This window comes from Odontomachus brunneus, unplaced genomic scaffold (genome assembly GCF_010583005.1).
Source record: "Odontomachus brunneus isolate Ranch 3 - 2012 unplaced genomic scaffold, Obru_v1 Obru_scaffold_146, whole genome shotgun sequence".
In the NCBI taxonomy this organism is placed as follows: domain Eukaryota; kingdom Metazoa; phylum Arthropoda; class Insecta; order Hymenoptera; family Formicidae; genus Odontomachus; species Odontomachus brunneus.
In genome coordinates this window covers 777,665-790,440 of record NW_022639596.1, presented here as the reverse complement: position 1 = coordinate 790,440, position 12,776 = coordinate 777,665, and the positions used below count along the sequence as shown (strand labels likewise).

Here is a 12,776-nt window from a genome sequence, read left to right as displayed (position 1 = left end):
TTGTTTCGATCGATGCAGAACGCTTTGACTGGAATACACTTCACTTCAGAACAGGGTATCAAAAATTGGCTCGATTCATTCTTGGCTTCAAAAGATGAACGCTTCTTCCGCGATGGAATCCATAAATTGCCAGAAAGATGGGAAAAAGTAGTGGCTAGCGATGGACAATACTTTCAATAATGTATTAATTCATTTTATCATTCAAATAAATGCGTTTTTCAAGCAAAAAAACGGACCGAATTAAGTTGTACACCCAATAATTTATATATTTTTTGTATTACTATATATGTATATACTCTATACAGGTTATTCAACACAATATATATCTTCGCACTAACTTGCGAGTCTCTTTTAACCAATATCTCGATAATTATCATGGTTTCATGTAGTATCACCCCCGTCCTCTCCTGCTCTCCTATTTATATTAGTAGTTATAAAACAGCCTGTGTGTATTAAATTATAATTTATATATTTTTTGTATTACTATATATGTATATACTCTATACAGGTTATTCAACACAACATATATCTTCGCACTAACTTGCGAGTCTCTTTTAACCAATATCTCGATAATTATCATGGTTTTTTACAAAGTAATAAAAGACATTCCTATTTAGTTAAATGAATTCTGTCTGCACGCGAGCGATCGAGATGTGTTAAACAACCTGAATATATAATAAAGAATATGTAACATAAATTTCTTATTTATTATCTATATAATAGAAAAATTTAATTATTTTTTTAAACAAATGTATGTATTCTTTTAACAATAAGAATCAATAAGAATCAGATAAACAAAAGTTAGAATCAATGTTATTATTTTCTCATCTTCTTTTTTAAAAAACTTCTTTTTTCTTCTTTTTTCTTCTTCTCCAATGCTTCTATACGCATATCTTCTAAATCTTCCATAATCCCTGCAAGAATATTTAATTTTGTATTAATACTTTATCTTAATTAATAATCATATTAAGATAATTTAATTTGTGTGTAACATTAATGGATTGCTAGTATACAAAATTAAACTTTGATGTAATTAATTGGAAATTAGTATGTTGATTAGTTGATTAAACTATATTAATTGATTGGGAGTTATTAAATTCGTTATTATTTATTAATAATTTATTAATTCGCAAAATTACAACTCTTATTACGTTAAATTAACCTATTAAAAATTTAATAATGATAATATTATAAGTTATATTAATAAGTACCTATTTTCGTAGATACATATTCTTCTTTAAGTTGCTGCGCAAAATTACTCTCCATAGCAATATCATCCTCATCATCAACCTGCCTATATTTACTTTTATCATAACCAAAGATTTCGCTGATGTGTTTACTATAATCTTCATTGTCTTCTTCCGGTCCATCATCTATGAAATCATTAATGTCTGAATCATAATCTTCACAATCGTCATATATGCGTCCTGTAAAATTAAAATATTCAGTATATACCAAAAGTTTTAGAGCGGCCAATTATTTAAAAAATTATTTTAATGAAGAGCTCGGCATGCCTTGCACATTTCGATCGATTTTCGACTTGTTCTGCTTATCATAATCTATAGGTTTGTAACTTGTAAACATATATTTCTAATAGCTTTTTACTATTAAAAATATATATTTATAAGTTATATTTTCCTGAATCTTAAATAACTCGTAGTTTGTATGTGAAGCGATAAAGTAAAGAAAATAGTATTAGGCGGAGCAAGTCGAAATGTACCTAACTCTACTTTATTGGAAAAATGGTCTAAATAAAAATGATAGTGTTGAAAAAAAATTATTAGTTGATAGTATTTATTTGATCTTGGATGATCTTAGAAACTCTATCAAGGCCAAATTTAATTTTTTAAATAGAATAATGCGGTTTTTAAAAATAAATAGATTTTTCTTTGGACATTCTATTAAAATACTGAAATAAAATTGTCAAAAAGTGAATACTTTTCCGGAAATCTTATATTTTACCCATACATTTTTCAGTACAAGATATGAAATATTTTGTGTAATATTCAATTCTTGTTAATCTCACTCTACTATTATCAGTATGTACATGACCAGAGAAATCTATCAGTGTATCTATATCAGTATATATACTATCTATCGATACTAATCTTTGCACATTGATGCATCAATCAATCTGTAAATTACAACAGAATTTTCTTAACATTTTTTTTGTTTTCTTATAACAATCGATTTTATCCGTAATTTCACATTCGAAAGTATTGGTCTACAATATGCGGAGTAAGCTTAAGCCAGCGGCACACGATGCTTGTTTTCAAGCTGAATTGCTTGCTGAATGGAAATATTCTGTTCTGATTGGTGCATCTCTGAAGACGGACCAATCAGAATAGAGTATTTCCATCTAGCAAGCAATCCAGCGCGAAAACAAGCATCATATGCCGCTGGCTTTAGAGTAAAAAGTAAGCCGTAAGAATTGACCAATCATAGTTGATTATTCTTATAATAATCGACTATAACTGGCCAATTCTTACGGCTTACTTGTTATTCCAAGCTTACTTTGCATATTGTAGATCAAACCTGAGATTATCGAAAAGTGAGATCATCGAAAAGTGAATACTTAACGAGATACTTCATATTTTTGTATTTCGAAAAGTATTCACTTTTCGATAATCTCACTTTAAGGTTAATAAACATTTTGCACTGCGTTACCAACAGCTTTGTAACTGCATAATGATACGTACCAGGCATCATTATTAACCCTTAAAAGTCACGTCAGAATTTTATAAAGATCACATGGAATGATATGGGATGATGGGGAATATACCCCAACATCTTTAATCCGGGAGTGAAGTCGTTAACGGGATCAACGTTAGGGGGCGCGTACTGATCATTTCGACCGAAATATATTTAAGCATATATATGTATAATAATTGAGTAATAATTAATAAATTACCAATTCAATTGTTAAAAAAAACATAATAATTGAAGGAAATAATTTTATTATGTCACTATTTCTTCTTTTCCTCCTCTTTTTTTCTCTTTATCATTTCTATATCTAATATGTTTAAGAAACATATTAAACTTATTATATATAAAAAATACTTATTATACATATTAAAAATAAAATCATAATATTTTTTATTTTAACTGCATTGGTACAATGCAGTTATTAACGTCTCATATATGTACTCAGAATCCTCCGAATCACTAATTGTTTCTTCTGTTTTATATCCTTCTAAATAATTCTTTCTAGATCGCTTACTCATGTTTGCACGTTTATAATTGTAATATTCGAGACACTAGAGAGAACTGTCCGCCCAACTACGATGTCGAAAAGACAATAGACGTTTGCGGGACATCGAGCGACGCTGACGCGGCAGAGATAAAAGACTAATGTTAATAGGCGCACTATGGTCTTTTAGACCGACTGCTACAAACGTATCAAATTTCACATAGAAATAAGCGCGTCTATACCGTCTACTTCTCCATGCTATAAGACAAAACATCAAAGAAAATTTACGTAAAAGCGAAAATACGATAATATCAATAGATTAGATGATATAAATAAAAAACAAAAAAGTATGAGGAAATGACCGGTATGACTCCACTTCCGGGTTAAATGCTTGCTATGACGACGTTATTTAATTTTTTAATGCAAAGGATTACTGAGTAAAGTTTAAACAATCTAAAATAAGGAGTAATAAGTTTTATTAAGAAATTGTAGTTATAAAATAGTGAAAAAAAAATTTGAGAAGCGAAACTGTGAAAAATAACTTTTTTTACGTTTTTTAATATTTTTAAGTAAAAATCTAGCTAGATACTCTTGAGATATGTTACTTTAAAGGGGAAATACGCGCGATAGTGCGCGTTTTAAAAAAGATATTTATTTGAAGGATGAAAGTTTTTTCGCTACTGCGAGCACACTGACACTTTAAGACTTATACCTGTTCGATCATAAAGAGGGTATCCTAAGCTACTAACAGATATCGCGTTAAGTCTAATTTTCTAATTCTAATTTAGAATTATCAAGACGAAAAAATTTTACCGGTGTTCTATATCGCGCTGTCTTTTAAGGGTTAACAATGACCGATCAATCATCTGTTAAATCGAAACCGGTACTTTACGCCACAATAAATAACAAACAAACGTTGCAGACAATCCGTACAGAGCGGATATATTAACCGCAGCCGGCAATATAATATATCAATTCGGACAATTTATCGAATACGACGTTTTCGAGCTGATAGTAAGGATATCGACCGCTCGATATCGACCATTTGACTCCTAAGTAGCGTCTATTTAAGGTCTATTTAAAAAATTAATATTGATTTGGGCTTTCTAAGATTATTTGACATATATCGTAAAATAAAATAAAAAGAGTTTGTACAAATTTTGAAGATAAATAATCAAAAGAAAGGTTAACAAGTAATATCCTTCACTAGATGTTGTACGTAATAATTAAAATCTAATCTAAGCGGGAAGATGACATTTTTCAACGGTCTAACGTGCGCGTTGGACTATATTTTCAACATTTCAACGCACGCACGATGTATTCTGTCAATATTTTTAATATAAACACTGTGTTTTTACTAATGAAATAACGAGTAGAATATTTAATTGATTTTTAGTTGTTTTAAAGAATACTCTTTGTTCAATGTTTGATAAAACTATAATAATTAATTAAATATTAGCAACTGTAGTATCTTGCACAACTGGCTCTTATTGGCTTGTTTGATTGTGGGAAAATTCTCTCATTGAACAAGACTATGTTTCGATACTGATATAAAAAATAGCGGACAACCTATCTGGTCGCGAACTTATATAGCTGAAAGACTTAACACTGATATATTTTACATGATTGATAGATTTGATTTATAAACTTACGTTTATTAAGTGCAGATTTTTTAACATTCTGCTTATGTTTTATGAGCCTAACATCAGACGGTGGAAATTGCTTCGGTTTATCATTAGTTAACGATGATTGTAACTTTAAATCAGCAAATGATTTAACATCTTTGTATGATATCTGTTTATCCGCGACTTTAGGTTTCGATGGTACTTTATTAGAAAACTTTGTTTGGCATTTCACATCCTCCTGCTTATTTCGACTTTGCGTCAATTTCTTTTTTTCTTCTTCGATAATACGACGCATTTTTTCCAATTGTCTTCTCTCGGCTTCTAATTTCTTCTTTTCTTCTAATAATTCATCCTTAGATGGACATTTGCTTGAATCAGTTTTCTCTGAGTTATGTTTATCGTTGAATTTGTTATTAACTTTTTTAGGAGTAGTTAACGCAGTTCTCAGAATACTTTTATCCGGTATTGAGTTTGGTGTTATAGGTTTCTCACTAGTTTTTAGAATTTTATTCGACTGTATTTTAGCAGGTCTACTAGGTGCATTTACAATGCTCGATTTTTTAATTGTCTCTGAATTTTTCTCACGTTGTTCTTTTCTTTCTTTTTCTCTTATATATTCTTGTTGTTGACGCTTTGTCATTGGCCTTAATTCTTCATCTTTTGGTTTAACTTCTATGATCACCGGTTCATGTTGTTTTTTCTCCGCTAGTTTTATCAGTTCTGCGTAACCTATAGGCGGCGGTAGTGACTTCTTTTTCAGTTTCGGCTTCTCGTCCTTCTCTTCTTCTTTGATTTTGTTTACTTCTGTTTTTTCATCTGCTTCAGGCTCCCTTACATCCGAAGAAATTGTTTTTCTTTTTCGCCTATGTCCATCAGTCCCACTAAGTTCTTGTTGTTTAAAAGCTTGCTTTAGCCTATCCTGGAATAATATATAATATACAGAATGAGGCAGTAACTATTACTATATTTTGAATATCTTCGAAATATGTATGTGAGAGTAAGAGAAAAATTTATTTAATAGAAATTACATAGTACAAAAGTGAGATTTTATGACAGTATCACTTTTTTTTAGGTGAAATAGTTTTGAAGATTTGAAGATCATATTTGTTCTTCTAAATAGAATATTATATTTTGATATTTATTTTTTCAGTAAAATTCCCCTTTAGGGGAGACAGCTCCAATGACCTTGACCTTGACATATGTCACATATGTCACCTTGACACCCTTCTGAGTAATTTTCTGAAGGTTTTAGCCACCGCTCGTTGTTTGTTAAAACATTATTAACAAAAAACGTTGCATAAAATGAATGTAATTTTTGGACACCGTATATATAAAAACATCGAATTTGTACGCTAGGAAGATGCCTGCTCCTAGCACACACACACTGCTCGCCCGCCCGCCCGGGCGGGCTCACGGTATGTGCGTGTGTTCCTATTATATTTGGACGATTTAACCCACCCGCCCGTCCGGGCAAGCTCGCGATGTGTGCGTGTGTCCAAAAATTATATTCATTTTATGCAACTTCTTTTGTTAATAACTTTTTAACGAACAACGAGCGATGGCTAAAAACTTCAGAAGGTCACTGAGGAGTGTAACCTCTATAACATATGTCAAGGACAAGATCATTGGAGCTGCCTCCCCTAAAGGGGAGTTTTAGCATTTTTGATAGCAATTATTAAAGGTGCTGTTTCCCCAGCGCAGCAATCTTGATTAATGACATCAGAAGTGAGAAAATATATGCCTAAAATTATGCGGAATACGTTAAAATAAAAAGATACGTTCATAAAATAACAATCGATTTTACACATTTGTAATATATTCCAAAAATTTTAATTAACTATATCAATAAATGATTGTAAAATTTACAAGACACGAGAAAATTTATAAATCACGAGAAAAGATAGGTTAAAAAGAAAGATTGCATGTCATGTTAATTTTATGCTTATTTATTGATTATTGAAGCAAAATGAAAGTTTTCGGAATATTTTGCAAATGTATTCAATCAATTATAAGTGTCACTTTATGGGCGTATCGTTTTATTTCAATAGTATTTCATAAGAATTTCAAGCATGCGTTTTTGTTGTTTCTAGTGTCTTATTCTAGTGTCATCAATTAAAAATTTCGTTGTAAGAGACCAGAAGCCGTAAGAGGAATATAACAATCTATAATAAAAAAATGATTAGATATTACTAAAACTTAATTATAACACAAAAATATTTTATTAGTCGCTAAATAAAGATGAAAAAAGTTTACGTTTACATTTGTTTGATGTGATGACTTAACCCTCGATTGTCCTCATATGAAGTGAACACTTAGTTGAAATTTCATTTTTTAATTATATGAAGATGGCTTGTAACAGTTGACTTGAAACTTTCTAAATTTTCATTTACAACCTTTTAAATCATATTTGTTGATAGTTTCCTTAATTTCGTTAGTGTAATTTTTGCTAATACATCAATCTTCTATTGCTTTCATATAAAGCAAGTTCGCTCAGTGGAAATTTTATTTTCTAATTATATAAAAATAGCTTCACACAGTTGGCTTTGAAACTTTCTGACTTTTCGTTTACAATCTTTTAGGTTATATTTGTATGGTCTTTTTTTTAATTTCGTTAGTATAACTTTTATTAATAAACTCTGGAAAGTGTTATCGCACACTCATAGCAAGAGTAAATAATGAGATTAATGTGACTCGTACTGTTATCAAATTTAAACTTTTTTTCTGATGGATCAATAATAAATCAATATTTTAATGCATCCACTCACTTTTATGAAGCCATATTAATGCACCAATAATTAAATTTTCATTTAAATTCAATTAATAACAGGCATAGCATTTCGCTTATACGAGAGTACTAACGTTCGTCAGCTGAACGAAGGGCAATAGAGGATTAATATCAATGCAGTATTATAATCTTTTAATGATCATTTAGATTTCCTTTGATAATTAAAAACCTCATATAATGTTTATCTTTGCATGTGAATTTACTACGTCTTAAACTGCGTTTATGTGTTTAGCTCGTGACTGAGACTAAAAATACTCACATGCATGATGAAATTATTAATAGTAAAATTACCAATCCTATGAAAGAAGGATTTCTTTTTTTTATTATATTATTATATTATATTCTCTTTCTCTCTGTCTCTCTCCCCATTTTATATATTATTATTATATTATTAATACATTCTTATTTTCTTATTTCATCAAAAAAAATCTCAATGGTCATTAAAAGATTACAATATTGCATTGATATTAAGAGTCATCACACTGAACATCTATAAATGTAAACTTTTTTATCTTCATCTAGTCATTATTTTTAATATTTTAAAGATATTTTTTAATAAAATATTTTTGTGTTATAATTAAAGATTTCATAGGAAAGAAATATTAATAATAACTAAAAGATTATAATATTGCATTGATACTAATAACACAGGCCTGTGAGTTTTGGAAACAAGAATAGGAGTAGTGATTTCCTACATAATTTTCGACGCTGAATTCGAATTTGATCGCAGAATTGCTCTAGCACGTCAGAATTTCGAGATATCCTAACCTAAAAGTGCAAAAAATGCCGTTTTGGAGCATTTTCGACTACCTTTAAATCTGTAACAATTTTATTTGCATTCATGTTAATTTTACCATAAACCAATTAAATGAAAATAGAAAAGATTTATATATTAAAACGGACATTTATATGAGTGTAGGAGTTTGTAGCGCCTAAAATGTATATTCCTTTTCAATACTATATTGTATTAAAAATATAAAAATGCTTCATATTTGCACTCTTCTTATTTTATATTAATATATTTTAAATTAATTTTGCGACTGAACTTGGATTGAACTTCATAATCATATTAAAAGAAATTGTTCAACTTTATTGAACACACTTTAAGTAAATACATAAAGGTACCCAGTATATAATGTGAATTGAATGTACCCTCTTGCTTTGAAATATCTTACAATTCTATATCTTGCTTCTATATATTGCTATATCTCACAAGGGAACTGTCTAACTCGCGTTAGATTTAGCTAATCTTTATATATATTGTAGTCAAGCGCCGCGGTCGCGGCACGACGCCCAGTACGTATCGAACAAAACAACGCGACCGTGTAAACTTATCTGGAATTTCTAGGTCGATTGGTCTTCCGAGTCAAATATCTCAAGCACAAAAATTACAATCAAAAATCTGATGAAAATTTCCTGATATAATGTTTAGCACGCGCGTAATTTGCACCAAGTTTGATTAACCACTTGACTGGCACGCGCGCCAAAAGTCGCGCGCTTTATGCGAGAAGAACTTCGTCTTACTTCTATGCTGGAAATATATTACTGAATTTATAAAGTTACTAATCTTGTGTTTTCGACATCAAGGAATCCAAATTTTATGTCAAAATTAAAGAATTTTCAAACCCCGATGCACTATCGTCTGTTTAATACGCACGGAAAATTCTTTCTTTTACATTGATTTGAGAACTAAGATTATACTTTTATAATATTGTTTGTTAAGTCAAATTGTAATAAACATTTTTAAAACGTAGTTAACCTTTGTGTATTTGCTGTGAATCACGACTCCGGAGTATAATCTTAGTTCTCAAATCAATGTAAAAGAAAGAATTTTCCGTGCGTATTAAACAGACGATAGTGCATCGGGGTTTGAAAATTCTTTAATTTTGACATAAAATTTGGATTCCTTAATGTCGAAAACATAAGATTAGTAACTTTTTAAATTCAACAACATATTTCCAGCATAGAAGTAAGGCGAGTTTCTTCTCGCGTAAAGCGCGCGACTTCTGGCGTGCGTGCCAGTCAAGTAGTTAAGATTGGTGCAGACAATACGTAGAACTCGAAATCTCGCTCGCTAAAAAGTCCTTTTATTTTCGCGCAGATTCTCAGATTTTTCAGATTCAGATTCACACGTACACACGTACACAAGCAAATGAGTTTGTCCATAAAGCCACGTTTGCATCGCCAAGCGATTCAGATCACACGTATACGCACGCACACAAGCGATGCGCGTTTGTCCGTCAGATTGCGTTTGTAATATATACAGGGTGTCCAGTAACTGATCGAGCAACCGCCGTGTACGGGTCAAAATAATCATAAAAGTTATATACTATTTTGAAATTTTCTTAATATTTATTCCGTAATTAATTAAAATGTATAAACGAATGAGCTCAAGAGAAGCAGTAGGTCAGACTCTGTACGTAAAAGAAATGGCTTACCTCTTAGCAATGATGAGTAAACAGCTGATTTCAAAGCAGAGTAACGTATATGTGTCGCTTGTTACTCCGTCTCGAAATCAGCTGGTTATGGCGGACAAATCTAACATGGTAGACAAAAATTCTTAATTTTCTCGAATTTGGACTGTTGTTTGGAAAGTTGTAGACTATTCGATGGTGACATTGGCTGTGAGCTTAACCTTGACCTTAACCTTCAACCGCCATATTGGATCCGTCATTTTGAATTTTTCTAACCTTGCCGATTTCGAAACCTTTCCAAAACACTACAAGAAAGTTTATTTTCGTTGAGTATTTTCCGAGTTGTGAGGCTTGAAAGCTGTAATGTACTGTAACTTTCAAGCTTCACAACTCGAAAAATACTTAACGAAAATACATTTGTTTATAGTGTTTTGGAAAGGTCTCGAGATAAGCTACAAGAATATGCAATAAAAAGTAGGCAGTTCCATTTAAAAAAGTTAATGTGATTTCGATCTGACCTTGGCGACGCCATCCAAGGTCAAACTGATAAGATCAGTAAATAGATCTTTTGAAACCCTACAACTTTTATCTGAATCATTTTTTTCTAAAATGCTTAGTTTTCGAGATATTTCACCGGTCCGGGACTTTTTGAACACCCTGTATATATTGCGGAACTAAATATTTATTACATATATATATATGTAAAAATCGATTTTTATTTATTTCGTGGATAAATATCAATGTATCACTTATACTTATAACATACGTCTTACTACTGCAGATGACCATATTTCACTACTTTGACCCTTTATATCTTGGGAAATATTGACTTTTGGAACTTAGTGCAATGATAACTTTTTATCAGCATGGCGAAAACTATAACATAGTGAAATTTCAGCCAATTTGACCGAAAACCATTTTCCATAGGTTTTGTGCGGGGTCCTTTAGAAATAATTAATTAACATTGTCCAATATGTTATTATACACTTTTTAATAACGTAAAAGATAAAAAGATATTCTTATTAATCATTTAAAAGTTATAAAATAATAATAAGTAAATTTAGAGATATAAGTATTTTATGTTTAATTTAATCCTGCCTTAGCATCAATAGAGTTTTTTCATGTGTCAAGCAGACAAAAGTGAATTTGTTTCAAAATTTTTACGCAGAAATTATTATTGCCGAATATTTTTTTTTAAATCAAGAAAGTTGTCAAATATATTTTATATAATAAACACGGATATAAATAACATATTCTTTAATGCTTGCTTTTAAAATTACGATCTGCAACTTTGCACCGCTCCAAAAGTCAGTTTTACGTTATAAGCAATAACTTGAAAAAAAAAATTGTCATTTTGTTTCTTAGAAATTTCTGTTCATTCTTTACATTCTATTACTAATAAACCTGTAAAATTTTCCAATGATGGTATTAAGTGTCTCTTCGTAAAAAAAAATTTATTTTTTCTTTGTCTGATGCATGAGAAGACTTCCTTAATGCTAAGACAAGATTAAATTAAACATGAAATACATCTCTAAATATTTTTATTATATTTTTATTTATTATTATTTTTATTATTGTTTTATAAATCTTTGTATTTTCACATTACATTTTACATTTTATTACATTAGTAATAAAACCAAACTAGTAACTTTACATAATTATGGTACAATATTATGGTTTTATAAAATTTTTTTCTTTTTATCGAATATTTATAATATTTTGTTAATTCTCAGACATCACACGATATTCTATGAATATCCTATGGATATCTTTGGGACAGTCTTTGTACGTCTCTAGGATATCTTTGGGAGATTTGTGCTATTGAGGTTTGTGATCTTACAGAACGATTGTCAGTAGTAACCCGCCGAGCGAGCTGGAATGACAAGGAAAAATAAGTAAGCATAGTTCTCTAAAATCGTCTCGAAAGTGAAAATAATTCTGAGCACTGAAATAAACAATGTACGTATGAATAGATTATATCAAACAAAACAGGAAAGTCTTCCACTTTACAAAAAACCAATAAATCTTTTAGGTAATAAAAAAGAGAAGATTGGCGGATTAATATATGCAATACAGCAGAACAAGATCCTTGTAGAAGTCTGAAGAAGAATAGTTTGAACTAGGATTCTTAAATATTCGAAAAAAAACGTCGAATACGTATCAAAGAAAAGAACCAAATAAAAAAACCTAATACAAAAAGTATCAAACAAAAAAAATCAAAACAAAAATTATCAAAACTAAAACTATAAAACGAAAAATACATGTTAACTTAAACAAAGTGCAGATGTTTTAAATTAATTTAATTAAAAAAAGAGGTGAGATCAATATAATTGACCAAGTACGTATATGTGTAAGTATTTATTACACAAGTAATTGTGCGATAAATATATTGTGTGATATATTATAATGTTCAGATATTTTGAATAAGAAAAAAAATTTTTTTATCAATTATGTCTTATGTCAGTGTCTTATGTCAATTTGTTGTTTCCTATATCTATAATTGGGGCACATCATCCCTAGTAGCATATATTGGTTTCATATACATTTTCTAAACGTATATACCATTCCATAACCGTTTGTAAAATGTTTCCCACACGTTTCTAAACGGTATATACTAACCGAGACGTTTTCAGTAGTATATCGTCATTCATCATATTTTATTAATATTAATAATTGAACATTGAAATATCGAAATATCAAATTGAGAAAAACTTAATATCAAGGATCAAAAACTTGGTGTGCCCCAATGAATACATCATTTT

The 12,776-nt window shown here is 30.0% G+C and overlaps 1 protein-coding gene across 2 annotated transcripts in view; it reads right to left on the bottom strand.

Annotated features, from left to right (window-relative positions):
• Positions 1-240: 240 nt before the first annotated feature.
• The window catches only part of LOC116850466 (protein SPT2 homolog), a 50,664-nt gene continuing 38,128 nt past the window's right edge, over positions 241-12,776 (bottom strand). For both annotated transcript variants that reach the window (XM_032828794.1, XM_032828793.1), the window contains 3 exons: positions 4,843-5,734; positions 1,212-1,427; positions 241-914 (listed from right to left, as the gene is read on the bottom strand). In XM_032828794.1, coding sequence (XP_032684685.1) covers positions 817-914; positions 1,212-1,427; positions 4,843-5,734 — 1,206 coding nt within the window. In that variant the 3' untranslated portion in view covers positions 241-816. The remainder of the gene's footprint in view (positions 915-1,211; positions 1,428-4,842; positions 5,735-12,776) is intronic.